This window comes from Gouania willdenowi, chromosome 13, assembly GCF_900634775.1.
Source record: "Gouania willdenowi chromosome 13, fGouWil2.1, whole genome shotgun sequence".
In the NCBI taxonomy this organism is placed as follows: Eukaryota; Metazoa; Chordata; class Actinopteri; order Blenniiformes; family Gobiesocidae; genus Gouania; species Gouania willdenowi.
The window spans coordinates 18,293,785-18,318,086 of record NC_041056.1 but is presented as its reverse complement, the minus strand read 5'-3'; the positions used below and the strand labels follow the sequence as shown (position 1 = coordinate 18,318,086).

Genomic DNA, 24,302 nt, shown 5'->3' with positions numbered 1-24,302 from the left:
GTGCGGCCCACTTTTTCTTCTTCTTCTTCTTCTTCTTCTTCTTCTTCTTCTTCTTCTTCTTCTTCTTCTTCCACAGTTTTAAAAAATCAAAGTGTCTAGAGATACGTTAAATGTAGCCATAGCCATATTTTTTCATTTTAACATATTTAACATGTCAAATTCCACCTTTAAAAATACATATCTGACAAAAATAAACATTTTAGGGTTAGGGATACGTTTAGATATAGAGCTAAAATAAAAGGGTTTGCGGGGTAGGTAAAACATAAATATGAGCTAAATTACAACTGACTGAACTTTAAGTCACAGTGCACATATCACGTGATCTAAACTGGCCAATGAGGGGCGCAGCGTATGACTGGCAGTCTATTCATACGTGTAACGTATCCATAGCCAAGGCATTTAAAAAAATGAACAAATATGGAGGCATATTTGTGCCTCTGTTTTGGCAGTGGCTAGCCGTACGGTTGCCGTATCAATATACATAAATTCTATCCGTACGCAGCGCCTCTATTTGGCCAGTTTAGGTCACGTGATAGGTCAGTCATTGGCCAGTTCAGGAAGACTAAACTTTACCCTGAACCTAACCCTAAAAATCGTTGAGATATTGGGTTATAACCTAACCCTAAAACGCTACGTACTTGTACTTCGGTAACCGTACCAATAGCACCCGGGGTTGTCCGTACGGCAACCGTTTTTTTTTTTGTTTTTTTTAATATTTATTTATTTTAAATACAGCAACAACTTCACTTCAATCAAAGAAATTTTTTTTTTTTTAAATGTTTTTTTTTGGCGGGTTTCAAATATGTATTTGTTTGTGTAGCAGCACAGGTGTTCTCACTAAACAGTTTCTGTGGCTCAGGTGACTATAGAAGACACACCCACTGGATACACATTACACACACACTCACACACACACACACACCGTCATCTGCTGCTGACACACCGTCAGCACTCTGCTGCACACTGCGGTAAAACCCCCAGGTGCCATAGGGAGGGAGGATGCACTCACTATCAGCACATTTAATCTAGGTTCATTTCTCAATTAATATTATTTTCATTAAAAATTTCAAATTAAGTGTGCTTGGACCCGCGATGGATCGATTAGACGAGTGGAGTTACAAGTCCAAGAGCGTGGATCTGGAGGAGGACTTTTACTTTGAGTACGGAGCAGAGGAAATAGTGGATTACAGGGACCCCGGTGACCTGCTGGCTGCTCTGAAACAAAAGGAGGAAGAGGTGATTCTAGCAGCACAGCTGGGTAATGCACTGCTGCTGGAGAACAGAGAGCTGAAGGAACAGAGCCACAGACTGCATGAGGACTACGAACACAAGCTGGAGGTGAGAGAACCACTGCTGCAAACTGTCCGATATGTTTATTTCATGTGTTTTTAACCGCGCTCAGGGTAATTATAACAGTTATATCTACGGCTCTTCCTCTTCATGTGTTTTAATCCGTTTCTTTAGTACTATTAATAAACCATAGGAAACCAATGTTACAACTGCACCTTGTGTTTCAGGTGCAGAACATTAAGCTAGATTTCACTCAGCCTCATGTTCTGTTTGTTTGGGATTTTTTTCTTCTTTTTTTAGCATATGAGATAAAATATAGTTTCGAGGTGTTTATTTATTTTATTTTTTGGGTGGATTTGACCTAAAAAGACAAACACTTTAAATTATAGAACTATTGCGTTTTTTCCGCGCATCTTCGTCAACTAACTTTAAACGTAACTTAAAGTGCACAAAACCAGACGATATACGTACAGGACTCACGATAACGATACGATACGATAATTTTGGAAAAGAAAAACATCCTTTATAAAAATTACATTACATATACTCTAGGTATAACCTTTTCAACTCGAGGCTTTTTTTTAATTTAGATTCGACAACAAAAAAACATGTAAAATTACAGAACAATTGTGTTTTTTTTCTGAGTATCTTTGTCAACTAACTTTAAATGTAGCTTAAAGTTTACAGGATGAGACAATAGAGCTTACGATAATAATTTTGGAAAGGGAAAAAAATACTTTAAAAAATGGTTTGAAAAATTACATTACATATACTCTGGGCATAACCTTTTACACTCAAGAGTAATATATATATATATGTGTGTGAAAGTAACTGATTACAAGTACTTGCGTTACTGTAATTGAGTTGCTTTTATGGGTACTTTTATTTATTTTTTTAATTTGGATTTGACCTCAAAAACTTTAAGATACAAAATTACTGTGTTTTAGCGTATCTTTGTCAGCAAACTTTAAACGTAACTTAAAGTTCACTGGATGAGATGATATACGATAACAAAATGAGACGATAATTTTGGAAAGGGGGGGAAATTACTTTAAAAAATGGTTTAAAAAAATACTTTACATGTACTCTGGGTATAGGCTTTTCAACACAAGTTTTTATATATATATATATATATATATATATATATATATATAAACAATAATAACATTAATAATAAAGACTAGTTTTTTTTTCTCTATTTTAAGTGCAATAAAAATAGAATGCAAAAGCAGAGACTGACAATTCATGCCATTCTAAAAATAAAACCAAATCATGTCATCCTTCAAAAAATATTCCTATCTTTGCTTGAACTTTGCATTACCAGTTTTTTTAAAACAACAAACTACAAATAGTCTACACAGCCCAGATTTAAGATTTGAACATGTTCTTTTTCAAGAATTTTAGCTTGTCTACATTTCCTGGCAGCAATCAAGACCTTTGGACTAGAGGTCGCCCGATATATTGGGCGGCCGATATATCGGGCAAATATATGGACTTTTTTCAGTATCAGCCATTGGCTGATTTTTATTTTTTTATTTTTTTTATTTAGCACTTTAGAGTAGCCATTAAAGGAAAAAAGAAAGAACATAAAAAACATCCATTCGGATCTATGAATATACAGCAACAAAAAAGTAATAATAATAATAATAATAGCATGCACATGGGAGAGGTAAAAGCTAATAGGCTTACAAATAAAAAGCTGATATAATAGGATAATGATATAATATATCAGTGCCTGATCAAATGTCCTTATCCTGTTATATTCTTAAAAGGATAAAGATTTTTGTTTTACTTGGTTGTGTACGGGTATATTTAAAGTTCAATAAAGGTTAAGAGTTCTATTGGTGTATTTATTTTAATTTCTAATATATACATTTGTATCATACAAGTGTTTCAATTGTCCTTTATCATCAATATGCTTTAAAAAATAAGTATATTGTTTTCTAAAATCGGCTTTAGATATCGGCCATCGGCTGAATTTAAAAAAGAAAAAAAAAATCAATATCTGCATCGGTCTTTGAAAATTCCATATCGGTCAACCTCTACTTTGAAAAATGGTTAGAAAATAATAAAATATATATATAAAAAATCTGAGTTTGTCCCAGAATAAATATATTTAGATATATAGTCTCATTTAAGGCTAAAGAACTAAAACTCAATGGATGGGATTTACATACAATATATCTTCTCTTACAGTATTTGTGTTTTTCTTTATGTGTATCACACCTGAGAGGTGATGGGGTCTAATATATGACTCCATTACTCTCTGGGAGAAAGTGTTGACATCTCCAACAGTTGAGCTTTATCCTGTGTAGCTATCAGGCTAAAGTGCTGAGAGGACATAGTGACAGGGTGGTGTTGTTACGCAGTACTTTACAAAGAGAGATAAAGCAATGTGTCATTAATCTACTTACCTGAATTTGCAAGAATTATGCTTGTGTAAGGAGTGATGGTATAAAATTCAAGTACGTGAGTACGTTTTACTGGTTGCCTGAAAAACTGTTGAGCAATAGCAGTATTTTTCATTTAAATGAGCTCATATTAGAGCTTTTACTTTACATTTTGTTCCCTTGATGTCCATCTGGAATAATGCATTATTTAAAGCAATCATTGATCTTGAATATGATAATTAGGTAATCATTGGATTCAATCTAAATGTTGAGGTTTAAAGAATCCCCTGGTGTGTTCCCATTAAGAAAGCAGCATGAGACGGTGTCTAATGTGATGTCTCTGTAGCTTTCTGCATAAATATGTGTGTTAAGTCCACACAAAATAAAAAAAAGTGTATAATTTTCTGTACTTTTTTTTGGTGACACTCCATAAATGTGTCTTTTCAGGAGTTGGAGCAGGGAAGACATGAGCTCCGCCTGAAGCTGGAAGGCAGTCGGTCCCAGTGGGAGAACCAGGTGTGTGACCTGGAGAGGGATGTGAAGGATCTGAGTGGTCGGGTGGAGCAGCTCACTGCTGCGCTCAGTGAGGCTGAGAGGGACAAGACTCGAGCCCAGCTGGAGCACAGCGAGCATGTACAGCGGCTCCAGGAGGAGCTCAATAGGGTGAGTGAGTTGTCATAGCGCTGTCATAAAGTTTCTGGGGCAATATTTTTGAATTTGCATCCCATGATCTTGAAAGTGAGGTTTGCAACTCACCGCATGTCTCTGAGCCGCGGGGAACCAAACACCTGCAGAGTCAGGACTGTCACCTAATCTAAACACTGAAACTTCATTATCTCAACACTGAACTAGGATATCAGTGTGAGTCACAATCACCTGGATTAGAGTCTCACACTAAGTTGAAGGCAATCACTCACGATTATGACGATGACGTCAAAGATTTTAGTTACCTCTGCCATGGAGGTCATATTTTTACTGCTGTTTATGTGTTTGACCTTTACTAGGATTACATAAATAATAACTAAGGAGATTTGGATCTATATACTGATTCTGGAGTAGTTATAAAAAAAAACAGAGAAAATTCCGGTTCATATTTGACTGATTCTTATGAGAGTTGACTTGGTTATGTCGGGTTAGTTTTTCAATTATCCCACCAAGTTTAATCCGGATCAGATCTGCATTGTGCATTTCATTAAGTTTTGTTGAAATATATACATTTGGTCCTACTATATCATTATTTATGGAGATAGACATTTCTTCCAAGCCTTTAAAGTGTGAATGATGGTTTACTGATCCAGAATACTGCCAATATCTGGCAAAGAGTATATTTGGTGCTTGGCGGACATTTTCACTCTCAGTGCTCTTGTTAACTATTCCAATATATTGGTTACAGTTTCTTTGGTAACATTAAGGTATCCTATTCACCTACATGATCAGAATGACATTGTCTCTTATCACCCTGTCCGTTATATTTGATCCTCAATTCTGTACCTTCAGAAACAGGTCGTACCATGAAGTGAGTTCAGGTGGTGAGACACTTTACAGCCACTTATCAGCAAGTGTGGAGGAGCTAATGTGATCAGTCAGCTGGAGAACCTTGGGTAGTTTTCCAGTCTGAGAAAGGCAGCTATGTTTAGGTAAACATGGCATCACATTCAGAACACATCTGGGTTAAGACTGACTCGAGTGTGTGGTTTGAGATTAGGAATGATCAGTTTGTTAAGTTAAAAATGAGCCCTCCCACCAGTCAAGGTCCGCACAATCAGCAACTATGTGCCGTGCTCCCCCTTCATGGCCAAGCTGAAGGACTAGGTGTGGAAAACTGACTCCCCAAAGTTCAGGAAAAAGTCAATTTAGATAAAGAAAGAAAAAAACACAGTTTCTGTTTCTGGAGAAGGGAGTGGAGGAAATATTTTATTTGGCTTCTAAGCATCGGACTCAGCAGGACTCTGAGCTCTGTGTGGTTATAAAGTGGGACAGTGAAGAAGCTCCATGTCAAACTTTTCTTTACCGGACGTTGTGTCGGCTAACGGTGCATCGCTGCCTGCTGAGGTAAGTTATGGCTGCTTGGAAGTGATCGTGAGTGTGTGAGCAAACGTTAGGAACAATAGAAAGAACTGTTGTTGTTTTTGATGTTTTGGTTAGGTCAGAGCTTTGGAAAAACCCTGGAGAGTTTCTTTAAGTCACACGGAGCTTGTGGAAAGTGAAATATGTTCACTGTGCTGTTATTTTTTGAACAAATACAGTGAACCGTAACTCTATACAGTAAGTCCCTGACAGGAAAACAGATTAACGTCATCATCATGGGCAGAAATGTACCAATAATGTGCCTGTGTTGTAAGTTATTGTATCATATTGTGTTTTGGTTAGAGATTAATTATAAATCACATTACCAGAGTCAGGGGTAGACTGGCCATCTGGCTTACCGGGCATCATCCTGGTGGGCCGTCAACCCGAAGTGGGCCGGTCCGCTACGTTTTTTTTTTTTTGAAGAGTGAGTGGAGGCCGACATGGTAACAGGTGGCCAAAAATGGTCAAAAAGTGTCAAAAATGTGGCAAGAAAAGAGTGTAAAGTGACTAAAATGGGCCAAATCAGTCAAGAGTGGCCAAAATGAACAAATAAAGAGGAACCAGGTGGTATTTAATGGCAAAGGGTAACTTCAATGAGCAAAATGAGGCAAAAAATAGTAAAAAAAAAAAAAAAAAGGGCAAAAATGTGGAACACCAAGAGGCAAAATGTAGAGAAAAAAAGGAAACAAGTGGTATTTATTAGGCAAAAATTAGCTTATTTGGATGAAAAGTGGCCAAAAAATGTAAGGAAGGACAAAAATGGGCAAAAAAGAGATATTTATTGGCAAAAGGTAGCTGAAGTGTCAGAACTTTTAGAAAACGAGCGAAAATGGGACAAATACAGTTGCAAAATGGTCAGAAGAAACGGTAAAAAGTGGTTAAAAATTTCCCCCTTTTAAGGATAATAATTTAAATGAAGACATAAAAAGCCACATGTTGAGAATCACTGACTTAATAACAGCTACTACGTGGTGTCTCTGATAATGTAGTGGGCTGGTCTAGACAGAAAATGCCAGGGCTGAATTTTGGTCCCAGTCCACTCCTGACTATCGATAATTTATATTTTTTGGGTTAGTAGCTAAACAAACTAAAGTTGATGTTTTTGTGGAACAAAAATTAATTTTAAACAGAATTTTGAGTTATTCATGACAAAGCCTTGGGAGGCTTCCAGTAAGTACAAATGTACCTGCTAAAGAAAATACTGTACATTTATTATCACCACAGGCTACACTGTGTCTCCATTTGTGTTCTTCTCTTGCACGATTCACGCCACAGAGGCTGAAATCTGATATTATCATTGTGAGTGTAAGCAGATCAGGGCAGAAATCTGTCCTACATTTCTCCAAAGTAACCAGAGCCAGTGAAAGTATTCAGGAGGAATTTACCAGCTGCTATTGGCCCCATTTTGAGGAAAAGGAGTGAAAACTAGCAGTGGGTCAGTATCCTGCTGCCTCTCTGGAGGAAGCAGCAGCAGCAGCAGCGTAGAAAAAACAACAACGATATTGACATTTGCCAGATTGCGACTCTTCTCTGCCGCACGTTTAAACAAGAAGTTAGCATATCTGAGAGTGCTGAGTAAGATCAGCTTGTTTGTCTTCAGTTCACAGGCTGTCACTGCTGCTACTGGAAAAACAACGAGGAGGCGCGAGTGAAACATTAATGAAAAGCTCATGAGTCGCATGTCTCAGTTTGTTAAATCATTACTGAGTGATGTCATATCCAGGCCGTCACAAAGAAGAGAAATCCGGCTTTGTGTCCAGAGCAATAAAAGAAAAATGAGTTTTGCACATTTTGTTTTTAAAGCACATGTCTGGAACAATAAGACACAGAAAGATGACATTATACAGTAAAAGAGTCTGGGTTTGGTTCCCAGAGGTGGAGGCTTTATTAGTTCTTTCTGTGTGAAGTTTGCATGTTCTCCCCGACCCTGTGGTGCGTGTTCTCTTTTCCTACAATCCAAAAACATGTATCGGCTTAGTTAGAGTTGCTAACATTGTGTGTAATGAGTTAGAATGGCTGTGTGGTGGATGATCACACATTTATTAGATTTGAGTGTGTTGGACAACGTTTAAACTACTGAACATTGACTGATCGGGAACTTAAATTAAGTAGAGACGTCCCTATACAACTTATTCATTTCCGATATGATACCGATATTGCAGCCTTGCGTATCGGCCGATACCAATATTGATCCGATGCGATATCAGCATGAATCATACATACTTTTTTAATTAAAAAAAAAAAAAAAAAGTCAGCAACAGTATGTATGACAAAAAATTACCCATTTATTATTAACCAATTGGTTGCATAAATTTTAACCTTCAACATAATATCTACAGTATTCTACAATTGAATAAAATAAATCAAAATTTAATTGCAAAAAAAAGCAAAACAGAAAATTAAATGCAATATTTGTTTTCAGGCTGATATCGGACCATTATCCGATATTGATATTGGATCTGGACACCCCTAAAATTAAGACTAGGTGTTACCGGCCAGGTTTATGGTAGCGTTTAAGTTTAGTCATTTATCAGGATCATCTATAAGTGCAGGTCGTTACTTATTTTTTAACCTTATCCCATATTATTTCATGGATTATCCATCACATCCTGTACATATCTCTCTTCATAATTTATATATTCTACATTTTTTTTTTTTCATGTTTGTAAATGTTGAGGGTTGAGAGCAAAGTAATTTAAATTTTCTACACGTCTTGTACATATAGTAGAATTGACAATTAAGCTGACTTTGACTTTTAACTTTGACTTTGATTAAAACAAGTCAAAGCCATTTTCTTTAGTAGATTTTAACACACCTTATTCATTTTCATCCACGTTCTTTTAAAAAAAATTTTTTTTATTCTTTGTCTCAAACTTCACATAGATTTTTTTATGGTTGTTGTGTGTTACCTGTCTTTTTAATATGCTCTGTGTATTTTAGTCCATCACTGATGTTTGTTTTATGTTAACACCAACCTGCGAATGGGACAGGGGATGGAAATTAACCCCCTGGCAACAATCCCATGTATTTACTATTTACATCAGTGTTTTTCTAGTACATATTGTCCCATTAAAAAAAGTTATCATAAACCAAACATAAGGCTGCAGCGTGAATGCTGTTTAAACCAACAGGTGTGTTTTCAAGTTTTGATTCTAAAGCATGTTAGCCTCTGACCGTTACATTATCCACTTCACTTGTTGTGCCGCACACTGCGTTATTGGGCAGCTGCCCCAAATCCCTCGCTGCTGATTTCCGTTATTGAGATGAGCCCCTTGTGACCTCTGCTCCCACCCGCTCTCAGACATAAAGGCCAAGACAATAAACGTTGCAGAGAGATATCAATCTTTCATTTTCTCCTGTGATGTTGCTCTTCATGTCCAAACATCCTTTCATCCCAGGGGAAAGCTGTCCTTTCTGTGCGCTCCCCGAGGGGCTCGGCTGTAGCTGGGGTCGTCAGCTGTAAGACGCCTCAGTGTTTGCACAGGGGGTGAATGTTAACATGAGGGTGTATCATCTTAGGCGTCTTATGCACAACAAATCAAGCGTCCTTTTTGGTTTGGTGATTGTCAGCAGGTTACTGCCCAACCCCCCCCCCCCCCTCATCAGAGAGCGCGTCTGCATGCTATGCTTTGTTTTTGTCCATCAGGACTGGCTTTGCTGACATCACACACACACACACACACACGCACTGCTCTAATTTAGGCCCTCATGCCTGCTTCGCTTCCTCCCACACTCCTGCAGACACGTACTCTCATGCTTCCCCTTCATGACGTCCAAGTTTACTCTTTGCCTCATTGTTGTCTAATAGGCTGCCATGATGTCACTTGCATTACCAAGTTGCCCTTTGCCCCATCTGCTGCACAGGCTTTCCTTTCATCCTGTATTATCTCGTGGTGATTGGACCTGACAAGGGCTTTCCAGATTGCTGAGAAGAGGGAACCAGGGGTCCAGGTCAGGAAGGGGTGAGGGGGCGGGGGGAGTTTGCCAGTTGTTAGAAGAATTTCATAATAATTAAAATGGATTCACAAGATTGCGTTGCATCTGATATTACACAAATGGCGCCATTTTCTTTTCAAATGGCAGAATGTTAAAGATTCAAAGTAGTCATTTTGTCTTTAGTTTCTTACACTACAGACTAAGACTGCCATATCTCACCAAAAATGTTGTTTATAAAGTCTATTTTAGTTTAATAATGGCTGATTTATAGTTTAGTGCACTAAAATGGAGAAAATGCATTAAAAGGCTCCTTTATTTAAATTGTTCCTTTAACAACCAACTTACACAACTTATTGACAAAGTTAACATTTCAATTTTTTTGCTGCATTATTATATAATCCTGCCCAAGTTTATCTCACTTTTCACTAAAATGTCCCACAAAGCACTATAATTTCTCACTGGTCTGTCACTTTAATGTGTTTATACTGTATGTTGAATGTGTAAGCTTTAAAAACCTGCCACTTATTTAACTGTCGCTCTTTTATTTGGCTTGCATCCATGTATGTTTGTACGTATGTGAAGTATCACATCAGTGATTATGTGAGATGTTGACTGACACTGTGGAGAAACAGCAATACTTGGAAAGTTGCCATTTTCTGTAATCAAGTGTGTATCAACTGTGAATGAAGATGAATCCTGTGCCTGGTAGGGAGAGAAAGAGAAAGCGAAAGATCCAAAGCTTTCTATGGGATTTTTTTTGTCTTTTTTTTCTTCCTTAGCCAAATTGTCTTTTTTATTTTAAACTACTCAAAACATCTGATTTCCTCCTCTTCTGTTATTACCTTTTTATGGATTGACCTTCAGTTTTGTTTTATAAGTCTTTAAACCTATTTTATAACATAATAAGAGTGTCCTTCGTTTTTGTTTTTGTTCATACTGTATATTGCTTTACAGCCTGTTAAAAAAAAAAAAACATTTTAATTTTCGGTCTACAAATCCTTTGCTGCTTCTCATTTTTGTGTAGATCACAGGTCCATGCCCCAAGGAGATCCTTTGCTCTACATTAGGTTGTTTTTAGGTTTAGATTTGTGGTTCCCATTGTTTTAAAGCCTCGGGCAGTTTTGGATTTTTAGCTCTACTGCCACCCATGTATGAATTCACTTCTCTTATGAACAGATTTGAATTTTTCTTTGGTTGAAAACTCCCTCATGTGTAGCAGTGAAAATGCACAAACACAACTTTCCTGCAAGATTTACAAGAGGTGATGATTATTAAATATTTTGTGTTTGTGTGTTTTTATGTATGTGTTTACAGGCAATGGAAGTGGAGAAAGCCATGTCTGCTGAGATGAGGATTTTAAAAGAGGAGCTTCAGCAGAAAAACAGTCCAGTCAGGCAGCAGGATGAAGAGCTGCTCAGTGCCATGAGAGAGCAGGTAGAGCTGCTGCACCACACACATCGGAACAATCTAGAAACCAAGTCAAATCCATGTAAAAATGTGTAGAACAATACATTTTAATAGCTTTGCTCTAAGAATGTCAAACAGTGCTACAGAAAAAGTCACTAAATCATAAATGGACAAAAATTGTGTTTGACCAAACAAATAATAGCTAATTATTTTGAAGAAATAAAACTAAAATAGGAGAAATGCTTCCAAGAAGATTTATTAAACAGGCTTTATCTGAGTTGTCCTGAAAGCTGCATCATACAGTATCTTTTGACAACTGTTTTATAGTTTGTTTGTCCAATTTGTTAGTTTATGTCTGTTTGTTGTACATTTTTGATTTATTCTTACACGAGGATGAAAATATGTGAATGTATGTATGCATTCAATGTGTTCTTACTGAAATCTTGATTATTATTATTTTATTTTTTTTCTCTTTCATAAAAAGGTGAGGACTTTTGTATAAGCCTGATGGCTTCTCTCCTAAAATAATTTTGTATATGTATCTAATTAAATTTTATGTAATCTCTTATAGGGCTTGGCATAATGGACCATAACTCATATCTCAATATTTTTTCTGAAAATGGCGATATCCGATAAAAAATTGTGATAATTTTACCATAATATTTTACCAGAAAGACAATTCAGGGTTACATTTGCTAATTCAAAATGCTACACAGGCACATTTATGAACTAACGGCTGCACAAAATGTGACACTTTTGGCTTTTTCTTCTATAAGGGACAGCATGTGTGAGTGAGTCATGTCGTGTGGCTTGTCTAGGGTTAGGACGCACTCAGAAATCCATCTAACTGTGCTTTTCATGCTGTTCTGAGAAGTAGCAAGAGCAGCGACTCCTAAAACAAGTATTTTAAAACAAAATAAGCTATAAAAATGATATATCGATATAGGCAATGTTGTAATTTTTTATATTGCCAAAATAGAAAGCTCGATATATCGCCCAGCCCTAATCCCTTATTGTGTGTTAAACTAATAAACTAATCTTCCTACAGATGATGATTTTAATCAGGCAATATTTTCTTATTGTATTAAACATTTCCAGGTTTCACTAACGGAACGTGTGAACATAAGATAGATGTTTAAACCATTTCCCACTCTTTAAATGTGTATCTGCCCAAAGGATTTGATGTGGAGGTGGTGTTTCTGAGACTGGTGTGTGTTGGTGTCCACAGGTGTTGCGTCTCACGCAGAAGGAGCAGGTGTTGGAGCAGCGTTTGCAGGGCGTCTGTCAGGAAAACGTTGAGCTGAGGTCAAACTTGGCCTCTCTGCACACACGCTTAGCTCAGCACGACCAACTGAGCCAGGAGCAAAGCCAACAGGTATAGACCAGCTCCTCTAAGTAAATACACAGAGTAAATGATCAGGGCTCTTTGTGCAGCTCGTACATGATGAGGGAATAAAAGAGCTGAGGTAACAAAAGGAATTTTCTGCTCCGTTCCTGGTTGCTGGGTGTCAGCAGGATTGTTAAGAGCATTCTGAACCAATGACAATCTTTCTCACCAGCATTTCTGGATTCCACTCATGTTCGTTTAGTTTCATGTTAGTGCGGAAACAGGAAACGGGCGTGGCAGGATTTTTTCCCAAACTGAATGATGGTCCAGTATTTTCACACGTCTGCTTTGGCAGTTTTTAAGAAGCCCATGGCTGGATGTTAAAAAGTTGATCATTAATGTAACATATGGCAGTGATTCTCAAATGTTTTTGGCCCAAGTACCCCCTTTCTCTTTTTCTAGATGCAAGTACCCCCTTTGTCCAACGTCAACATTTTGCTTAGTATTCTGTGAAAAAAAACAACTATAGAGCATAATGATGGAATGAATGAATAACACACATTTGACAGAATGCCATTTTAAATAAGTAGAATTAAACAGTACTCAGTGCCTCCTGCGTGAATATATTTCTATAGTTTTTATCATTTCTGGTGTGGGACCAAGACTGACCCTTGTATTTTCAGTTCATGTTCTAATCAAGATTATTCTCATCATCATTATTATGATTGCCATTTTTAACTAAAAGTAAACATTACAGCAAACCCATATTTTTTACGTTTCTGTTTGTTAATCTTCATTCAAGTACTGCCAGTATTTTTGATTTAACTGACTTGGTGACAGTCCAATGCATAAATGATGTCAATATTCAACATCTGATAAGGTTAACTATGCATGCTTTGTTCTTGCAACAAATAAAAAAAGATGTTGCATATATTATATTGCTTTATAACTAAAAATAAACAATAAAAACGTCATATTTTTAACGTTTTCATTTATTAATTTTCCACTTTCTCTCAAGTACCTAGTACATGGTGTGCAGTCAATTATGCTCAATCTTGCTGGTCGTTTCAGCTGGCCGAGGCGTGGCAGGAGGTGGAGGCAGCGCAGTGTCGTTCACGGCAGCTGCAGGCCCAAGTGGAGGAGCTGCAGGAGGAGGTGTCTCTGCAGGACAACGGCCACAGAAACACGTCGCTGCTGTCTGAGCTGGAGACGGAAGCACTGGGATTCTGCAGAGAAGAGGTAAACGACACATTCTGGATATGCTGACTCGCCAAGCAACAATCACATATAATCACACATATACTTGCACAAGTTACAGGGTTTGAATAAAAGTGCAATAATTATGTTGAGTTGATGTTGGCTGTTATATCAATAGATAAGCAATAATCCAAAGTAAAAGGTATTAATCCAATTAAAACACTGAGTAGACATTTTGCTGGATGTTAATATATTTTAATCATTAGGGGTTTAAACAGTATTTCACCCAAAACACAAAGAGACACAAAACCCAACACACACACACACACACACTTATAGTAGATAGGGCTGGGCGGTATACCGGTTCGTACCAAATACCGGTTGATATTTTTGTTATGATATGAATTTTTTATACCGCCGTACTGGTGTATTTGATTACACAACTTCCGTAACGCTACGCTGTGCCACGTTTCAGACCGGACTCTTCAACATTTCACTTCTAAATAGGAAGGTAAACAGTAGCGCTCTGATGTTAGTTGCGGTGTAAATTATTCGTGTGAATGGAAAAGAAAGACACAAATGAAAGCTCTGAAGCTGCATGTGTCTGCATGCGCATGCCTCTGCTACAGGAGAGCAGCACTCAATGACACGGAAGCACGGTGAGCTTAGCATGTCGGCAGGAATACACATTAAAGAGATTAATTAATTAAATAAAGCAACAGCGTATTCACAGGTAGATTTTTTTTCTTAATATGCATTGTCCCTTGAATAAATAAACAAATCAAAATCAAACTAGGTCACGCATGTGCTTATACATTGGCAAAATCAACGACTGACTGCCACGCTACAGTGAACTAAGGCCTAAGACTATTACCGATCACACAGACATTAACTATACAACTCTGTGTAACAAAATGTGCTGAAAGAAAAGGCTTTTTTTTACACCCAAGAAGTATGAGATTCATCATTTGGTCTGAGGTTTCATTCTTCATTAAAAAATTAAAAAAAATCTACCCTCAGCCTAAGTAATGCGTAGTTTACTAATCTGGTTGTTTCTTCCTTTTGTAACGGTGATATTTTAGACAAAAGTATCCTGGTAAGTTGCCATGAGAAACCGGATGGAGCTCTGAAGAGCACAATGGCTGCAGCATGAGTAACAGGAAGAAACTTTCATAACCAAAAGTCAACAAAGTTCTTTCTTTAAGTCAGTGCCTTTAGGTCCTGGAAAAATAGTCACGTGAACAGCGTGACACCCTCGCCTCTGCTTTGATGATCACCTTTTATTTTTATAGCTTTGATCCAGCGTGCAAGGGAAGGTGACAAAGCGTGGGAAAATGTTTAGGATTCCTTAGATGCCATAAGTATTTTAACAAATGTTAGAAAAACCGAGACAGGTTTCAGTCAGGTGGTATGTGCTACACAAAGCAAGTACAGGATGTTCAGTGAGGCACGTTTGTCATTGTAATAACCAGATTCTCTTTGATTGAAGCAAAACGGTAAATAAAACACGGCCGGCTGCTTTGACATACTCTAATAAATGTATTAGGCCTCTATTTGTTAACTGCCATTGTTATTTTAAACCACACTATGCCATGTCTGCTTTGTTTGCAAACTGTGACAAAGGCTGCAGCAGATGTGCAGTCACTCTTTTTGACTTTTTGTGTGATTTAACCAGGCGTAAAGAATACTGATGGTACTTCTACTTGAGTAGGATATGTTACTTGATTAAAAACGTACTCAAATACAAGTAAGTCATACATAAAATACTCAAGTACAAGCACAAAGTAGCTCAACTAAATAGTACTCAAAGTTACTTTCACTTCCCATGTTTATTTTTGGTAATAAATCTTGCCACAGTTCCCTTGCATACAGTAAACATCTCATGTAGAAACTTAGAGACCGAATCTTGCACAATTGGAACTTCATTTATTTTCCACAAAGACATCTGTATAAAATAAAAGGTTTGTCAAAATGTATAATTATTTTTTAGATAAAATAATACAGATGAATTCAATTCACAATAAAGTATAGCTAAATGTATTAACTTTAAAAATGTGCCATGTGGGTAACAGCATAATAGGTAGAAACCACAACCTGAACCATAGAAAGTGACTAAAGTTTGATCAGAAATGGCACAAACATGTTTAATGTGAGACGATGAAATGGAAATGAAGAAAAATGAAGAAAAAAATACAATTTACTAAGTAATGGTTGGGTGTAGAAATGTAACTAATTACCTTACTTATTTTAAAATGTACAAGTAAAACTACTGATTTAGAAATATACTCCAAAAAAGTAAAAGTACCCATAAAAGCAACTCAATTACAGTAACGTGAGTACTTGTAATCCAATAATTTCACCTCTGGATATAACTGAATGTGTTTTTGGTGCATCAGCTCTGTAAAATCCCCACAGTGTCGGCACAATGAAGAGATGTTTAAGGGATGCTCGGGAGAGAACAGAAAAGTAATCCGTCTCACTCACTCCCTCTGACAGCGTTTTCTTTATCATTGTTGTGTCGCACGCTGTACCTGCACACATGAATCAGTCACTACTTACGTTTCCTGCTTGCCATCGCCACATTGTTAGACATTTCCTTTGTTTACAGCTCTCGTATTAATGCAAACACCAGCCCAAAGACTTAAACAAGTCAAAAGACTACAACTACTGCACAACCTTCAAAAGCAACAACAACAAAAAAGGAAAAACAGGACAAAAGTGGGACCAGGTCAAATGCATGGTTTAGGTTGTTACAGATGATAAAAAGGAAATGCCTGCAGCTCCCTTTGTGTGTACATGTGATGTCCCTGGAGACATGATGTATATAAAGTGTGGTATTATGGAAGAACAACAGAAGAAGAAAAACAAACAGTTTCTAGTCTTGTGTTTATATCACAACTGGCTTCCCTTTATCAAAACAAACCATTTGAAACAGTTAAAAAGCCTCTGATGTTCAAGCTGGACTAGAGATTAATAACCTTTAACAGTGTTGGGGTCAGTTACATTTTTCAGTTACAATTACTGTACATCTTCAATTATCCATATTCAATTACAATTCAAATACCATCAGTTACTATCCATGTTCAATTACGATCACGTTGAGCAGCATTTTTTTTAAAATTAAAATTACGTTCAATACTGCATTCAATACAAGCTCCTCCTCCTCCTCACCTACAAGTCCCTCCATAACCTGGCCCCGCCCTACCTCACAAAGCTCCTGCAACAACATCAACCCACCCGCCACCTCCGCTCAGCCGACACCAACCGCTTCACTCCATCACTCGCACAAACCGCCGGACCTTGGGTGACTGAGCCTTCGCCATCGCTGCCCCCGCCCTTTGGAACTCACTCCCACCGCCCATTAGAAACTCGGACTCACTACCAAACTTCAAATAATTTCTCAAAACCCATTTGTTCAAATATGGCTTTTCCATAAACGCCTTTTTGTGTCGTCTTGTTTTGTCTTATTCCCCGTGTAAAGCATCTAATCTATTATTAGTTATCAAATTCTGATTATTTTTTTCCCTCTGAAAGTACATTACAATTACGCTCTCAATTACTAAATGTCTTTAATCAGCTGTAAAATACACTAAAACAATTATCTGTCATCTAATTGGTTTCTCATCTCTTGGTTACTTTTAGTCTTAAATCCAGGCTATACCCCTTGATTTATTTTTTTATTTTTTTAAATGGTAAAATTATCTTCATAAAATAGTTCATAACAGTCAATCCATGATAAAAAAAAAAAAAAAAAGTAAAATAAAATTAATAAAATCCTTCTCTTTTAACAACTGTAATACCTACTACCTGTGTGGGTGTGCAGATTTACAAGGTATTATGCACCATGGCATCCCAGGAATGCACACCTATGGAATGCAACAACCAACCCTGATTAACTTGTTGGGATGAACTCACCTTTAGGAGGTAGAGCAAACAAGGATTCCAGTTGAGTAATTGGGAAAATAAAGAAATACAAGAGTTCAGTGACTTTTAGGGTGCACTCACAATAGCAGCCCAGACCGGCTCCTTCTTGGCCTGGTTGGAGGAGACCTTGTTGGTCGCTCATGTATTTTGTAGACTGGGACAAGGCTGGCCTAGAGCAGTGAGTGCTATCTGATATATGTAAGCCATGGAGTTTTTATAGAATTTTCTTGCCAATTACTAAACTCAATTCAATTACAACAGCAACAGTTTTTTTCAGGTACAATTCTAATTATAACTACGCCATAATTGTAATTAATTATCAATTACAATTAGAATTGGCCCCAACCCTGATAATTAATGACCTTCTCTCTTCTTCTCAGATGACACAAGAAATGGGCTCCATCCTCCAGCTTCTCCTCCCACTGACCCCAGATGTGAACCCCTCTAGGAGGCTGCAGGGTGGGGGTCCACAGGAGGACGTCCAGGTCATGCTGCTTCGTTTGAAAGCAGTTGCTGAAACTCTGGCTCAGGCATCTGGCACTCAGGTGAGCCACACAATAAACAGCAAGTGAATGAGCAAAGAACCGGTAAACAAGAACAAGTGTAGAGCTTGTAATAGATTGGGTGATGACGTCTTATTCCATGAGTTATGCTTGTGGTTTATGCACACATGCAGTTTCAGTTCCTGCTCTTCCTACAATGCTTTATATGGAAACATAAGTCATAAACAGAGTATCGCTTTGCTAATAAAAACTACTTATGACGCTGTTTGACTGTTTGTTGGTTTTTGTTTTGTTTTTTTCCCTAGAAACAATACAAAAACAGAAAATTGACAAACTCATGGTGGTTCTGTTTTTAATCCATTTTTACTTTAAGTACAGTATTTGTACATTAAGTACAACTTAAAACTGTTAAAACCACTAAGATTTTTTTTGTAAGCTTTTTATTGAGACAACTTTATTTATCCCAAAGAGCATTTCACTTTTTACAGTCAACCAGGCCATACACACATTTAAAACAACAGCCAAAAACAATAATAAAGATGATAAATAATAGAGATACTCATCAGTTTTTAACCACCATGTAGTTCAGCATCCACAGGGGGGAAAAAAATAAATACATACATACAAATCTGTCAGTTCATGAGACTTCTGTCCAGGTTTAAAAGCCTGATGGCAGAAGGAATAAAATACTTTGCATAGCTTCATATCATCTTTGTCGATCATATTAATGGTATAGATTTTATTTTCAACTACTAAAAAAAGATCAAATACGGCTATTTTTAGCATATTTGCTCACCTTGACTAAAGCCATTTTGTATATGTAATAAAATAAATCACATAACTTGTATATGATAATAAGCCTATAAATAAAATTAAGCTGTGTGCCCCCTATTGGCCGATAGAGGCAATGACCTCCTACTGGGCTGAGGATGTCCTGTGTGCAGGTGGTGAAACAGATCCCGCATGTATTCAGCTTATACAATTGTCCAGTTGTGTGGTTTATCTTTATACTTTCCACAGTAGCAGCTTGCTTTCATCGCTGTAACCAAATACCAGGCCCCGCCTCTTCCTCCCTCAGAGCCCACACTGGCCAAAGCACAGAAACTCCCTTTTGTGCAAATACCCTGCTGATATCTGATCCCTCTTTTTACATCTCTGTCCCAGGGGCAGAATCTGGGTTTTGTTGAAGAGACGGACGATCGGTGTGGGAATTCAAGCACGGCACATGAGCTGAGAGATCAGGTAACGCACTGATGAACAAGCGTGTAGATCAGTGCCTGAAGTGATACATTCTATCTGAATTGTGTTACAGCAGTGGTGAACTTTACCTTGTTACTGAACTCATCATAATAAAAATAGTGAACGTTAAGAGAGAGTTGATTCACTGGGACCGCTTCGCTGTTATTTTGAAATAAACTGTTTTATTTAAGCCAAAGCACATTCCTCAGCAGGCCTATCAGTTTAAACACACAACAAGACACTCAAAGGATTCACGCACAGTGATGTACTCTGTTGTTCTTTATAAGCAACCAGGAAAAAAAGGAAGAAGACCATAATCAGCATTTGAAATCCTGACGGTAGAAAAATTATTTCGGGAAAAATGCTGTAAATGTATCAGAATTCCTTTATTAATCCCAGGGGGAAATTGCTTTTGTTACAGCCACTTATATCACAAATAAAATAATAAATGTTAAATATGTGTATAATTAAGTAAAAGACTGTTAAAAATAAGGATTAAATACACACATTATAGTAGTAAGAAATAAAGTAAAGTAAGATAGATAATACTAATAATAATAATACAAATTTGTATACAGATATTTACAATAATAATAATACAAATATGATACAGTATGTTGATCAGTAAATCAAAGATCATTTGCTCAAAAAAAAGCAACTGTTTACTGAAAAGTAACAATTGGGTCACTTGAATTGAATGAAGTAAAAACACTTCTCTGCATTAGTCTACGGGACTCCATATCCCACAATGCAATGCACAGAACTTTTGGAGATGAAAACAAACTTTTGCACCTCAATTTCAACCTTTTACGTCTTTGATTTATTGATCTTTAAGGCCCACACTATTGATTTACGTGATGGAAAAAATACATGGTCTCCAACAGCTTTAAATTTCAAATTTTCTTTATAACTTTTGCAAAACTTATAAATGAGGTCGAGCTGAATTGTTTTTGGATTTGTGTTTTTTTGTTTTTAGAAACAAATTAACCTTTTTTCATCCATATTTTTCATGTAGAACACTCAATTGCAGCAGGAAAACACTGACTTAATCCAGAAGCTGCAGAGCGCCAAAGATCAAGCCGACATCGTCCAACAGGCCATCAGAGATCGAGATGACGCCATTGCCAAGTGAGATGAATCGCATTAAACCAGGCTTAGCGATTCAAAGGGTTGTTTTCTAACAAGAAGAAGTGGATGTTCTGCACTGCTTTATTCTAATCCACAGTTCTTTTTATAAGCAATGATGTGAGACTGAAACATCCTGATGAGACTTTACTGTGTTTTAACAGGAAAAACCTGATGGAGGCAGAGCTGGTGAGGAGTAAAAATGACATGATGTCTCTGAACAACCAGCTGTTAGAAGCTATTCAACGCAAACTTGAGCTTTCACAGGAGCTGGAGGCCTGGCAGGTGAGACGTCTGCAGATGACAATCATTTAAAAAATGTAAAATATTTTCCTCCGAAAATGAAAAATCATCTTCTTTGAGTGCACCTAATTTGAAAAACAAAGGAGAAATATTACATATGATGACACAAGCTGATATTTCTGATAATTAGTGAAGAGGCATCCATTTTTTGTTCTTCCATCACGTACTTTTGGTGCGTTTCAACTCCTTCTGCGTTTGACCGATTTTGACAATTGAGATAACAAAATGTTTTTTGGTTAATTTTTTTTGTTTAAAAATGTCCCCATTCATTACCATTGGGATATTCAGCGTTTTAAGATTTAACGTCTTCAACTTTGAAATTCAGCTGTTCAGCCATTCTTCATTGGATTTCAACCATTCAACTTTTAAAATATTTAGCGGTCTGAGAGTTAATGCTAGGCTAATGCTAGGTTAATGTTAATGATGGGTAAATGCTCATGTTAGGCTAATGCTGATGTTAGGTCAATGTTAGGCTAATGCTGATGCTGGGTTAATGTTAATGATAGGTAAATGCTAATGTTAGGCTAATGCTAATGCTGATGCTAGTTCAATGTTAGGTTAATGCTGATGCTAGGTTAATTGTAATGATAGGTAAATGCTAATGCTAGGCTAATGCTGATGCGAGGTTAATGTCAATGCTAGGCTAATGCTGATGCTAGGCTAATGCCGATGCTAGGTTGATGCTAATGCTAGAAAATACTAATGTTAATGTTGGTTTAATGCTAATGTTAATGTCAGGCTAATATTGATGCTAATGCTAATGTTAGGCTAATGCAGTGTTTAATGAAGCGGGCCAGCACCTGCATCCTCACTTGCATTTTCTTCAGGAAATGCAAATATTCTAGTTAATGCTTTGATTATCCATTATTGCAACTACCGTACTACTTTTTGTGACGACTGTATGACAAAACCATGGAAAGTAAGAGTAGCTAAAGCAGCGGAAAGTTAATAAAAACAATTTATGAACAAAACATCTGCAGTGACCAATAGTATTGGCATATACTTTACAAAAGATCTTCATTTCACAATGAGGCTGAGACACAATATTGAGTGAAAAATAGGACAATTAAATAATTTGATTGTTCTTCATATTAAACCTAATAAAATTATTCAATTTGAAAAATGCTACACATGAAATCCCCCTCCTACAGACAGAATATTTAGCATCATCTGTCCATGTTCCTCTGATTTTCATTTCCACTTCCTGCTCGTGTGTCAACAGGATGACATCACGATCATCATCAACCAGCAGCTAAAATACCAGCAGCAGCAGCCGGAGCAGCCGCAGAAAAAGCTGACCTCCAACGGCATCTCCTTTTTTCACCGACCCGGCAGGACACCGTCCTCCTGGAGTTCAGACACCAATCAGAATAAAAGTCAGTCGCCCTGGAAGGACTGGCTGAGAAGAGGCAAAGGGTTACAGTACGGAAAATGAAAGACTTAAGCAATGCGTTGATGATGAAGAGAAAAGCACACTAACGGAGGAGTAGGTCAAAAGAGGAACTACTTACACAGTTTCTGTAGTGAGAGACGGGGACATAGGGGCCCTTTTTAATTCAGTGGAGACACACGGGCACTTATGGAAACATTTCATGGAGAGGCTGAGCCTTCTTCAAGTCTAAACTGTGACTGGAATATTTTCACAAAACAGTGGAGATTTTTTGAGACTGTAAATATTGTGCCTTAATTTTCAATAATGTGAGCATCTCTGCATCAGAGACTTCATATATATAAATATATTTGTAGATATGTGTATATATATATATGTGTATATGTATATATATGTATACATATATATATATATATAAATAGTTGTAGCTGAGTATGAAGTTATTTAAATTAGCAATGTCCAAGTATAAAAAGCCACTAAGTTCTAAATTAGTTTTTATTATGTTTGATACCAAGTTTGTTTTCTATTCCTACTGTTAAGTTTTGTCAAACCTTTTTCATGTAATGATGCTGACTGGCTGAGAAACAATGTCATCAATAAGCTCTGTTTTCTTGTTTTGTTATGTTTTAAAGAGTATTTTGGCTGTTGTATATATTTTTTTTTGTATTAAAAAAGAAGGCTGACCTGGTGACATATGAGAACATGTAAACCAGACAGCAACGTCTGTCAGTCAGTGTTGATTATAGATTCTGCTTAGTAAAGCCTTTGCTGTTTAAAGGTCTGACAAGCCATTTTCATAAAAAATGAAACATCACTCTTTGTCAGTGTGTATCTGTCTAAAGATGGAAGCTACAGTATATCACCATTACTGACATAACACTCTAATGTTAAATATGTTTATTGAGAGATGTTGAGTACGACAGGGATACAAAAAAAAGACTACCAGTATTTCAGGGATTTGAAATCCATTATCTATGGTGAGGATCTTTAAAAGTATAACATTGTTTCTCTAAGAATGTGTGTATAATTGAAGTGACCGAAAAGTGAAGCACTTAGGTTCTCCCCCCCCCCAAAAAAGTCACGCCAGTTACTGTATGTTCAAATATGAGCTACTGCCTCCTCCTGGTGTGCAGAAATAATGCAGTCAGAAAAACAGTCATGAATATTTTACATCATTCATTGTAGTTGACCTGCTGATATTCCTGTATTAAGCTGTTCCCCATTGTCCAGTCCACCTTAGCTTCACAGATGCTCATACTTTTTCCCCTTTAAGAAAAATAAAAATGTCTATATATATATATATTTTAATGACAATGCTAATATTCATGAAAAATACCCACTATGTATGCTATAATAATTCAAAGAAAATAATATAGCTTATATTGATATGAAAAATATAATTATTCGGTAGCAATATATAATACAGCCCGTGTCCTACCCAATTATTCTCATTCAAGCGGTATATTTAATCTAACAAATTTACTATTTCACAGATGAGTAAATTGCACTTATTGCTATACTTTCCATATCATCACTTAGATTTCTTTTATTTATTGATATTTTATGAGAAACCAAAAAAAGAACACTGTTTTAAATCAAACATAAAAAAATGCTTTAAATAAATAAAGTATTTGTGAAAAAAGATTTAGTGATCTTAAATATAATGACATGGAAAGTATAGAAATGAGTGTTATGGTATTCATGTCTCAAAAAGTAAATTCATCATTTAACTTAATTTAATCAAAATAAAACAAAACACAGACCAGTATCAGCAAATTTTCATATGTGATGTGTCTTCCGGTCCGTCGTCGTCAGTGTTATTTAGTGAGATCCGTATCCATAGACCATTATACACGTAAACGCCGCATCGACCGATGCCTCCTACTGGAGCAGCGTGCCTACAGGGCAGCCATCTTGGAACGGTACCAATCGCTCCTACAGTGCATTACATCTATAGAGGAATGATGTGCTTACACAATTAAAGTTGTCATAAATCGCTCAGTTCAAAAGCAATTTTTACGGGGTTTGTTTGTAACAAACGTCAGACATGATAGATAGATATATAGATAGATAGACGTAAATAGAACAAAATGAACCCAGAAAACGTTCAGATGTGCTCAGGTTGTCATTGTATAATTGTACTACTACTGTATTATTGTTATTGCTATTCTTATAATCATCATATTCTCATATATTATTAT

The 24,302-nt window shown here is 36.8% G+C and overlaps 1 protein-coding gene across 3 annotated transcripts; it reads left to right on the top strand.

The window, feature by feature from the left end:
- Positions 1-841: 841 nt before the first annotated feature.
- LOC114474509 (BICD family-like cargo adapter 1) lies at positions 842-22,915 on the top strand. Of its 3 annotated transcripts, none has more exons than XM_028464887.1 (11): positions 842-859; positions 1,077-1,338; positions 4,128-4,343; positions 11,001-11,120; positions 12,322-12,468; positions 13,492-13,659; positions 17,922-18,086; positions 19,209-19,286; positions 20,299-20,411; positions 20,573-20,693; positions 21,934-22,915. In XM_028464887.1, the coding sequence occupies exons 2-11, from the start codon at positions 1,093-1,095 to the stop codon at positions 22,144-22,146; spliced, it is 1,587 nt and encodes a 528-aa protein (XP_028320688.1). In that variant the 5' UTR covers positions 842-859; positions 1,077-1,092; the 3' UTR covers positions 22,147-22,915. The 3 variants fall into 3 exon arrangements, with proteins under 3 accessions (XP_028320688.1, XP_028320687.1, XP_028320689.1); XM_028464888.1 differs by lacking the exon at positions 842-859 and adding an exon at positions 964-981; XM_028464886.1 differs by lacking the exon at positions 842-859 and having other exon boundaries at positions 915-1,338.
- Positions 22,916-24,302: the final 1,387 nt, after the last annotated feature.

Excerpts from the sequence above, each read along its gene's own strand:
- LOC114474509 (XM_028464887.1), top strand. The coding sequence starts at position 1,093 with ATGGATCGATTAGACGAGTGGAGTTACAAGTCCAAGAGCGTGGATCTG. Across the intron at positions 11,121-12,321 it reads TCAGTGCCATGAGAGAGCAG|GTGTTGCGTCTCACGCAGAA; the intron begins GTAGAGCTGCTG and ends TGGTGTCCACAG. Across the intron at positions 13,660-17,921 it reads TGGGATTCTGCAGAGAAGAG|ATGACACAAGAAATGGGCTC; the intron begins GTAAACGACACA and ends TCTTCTTCTCAG.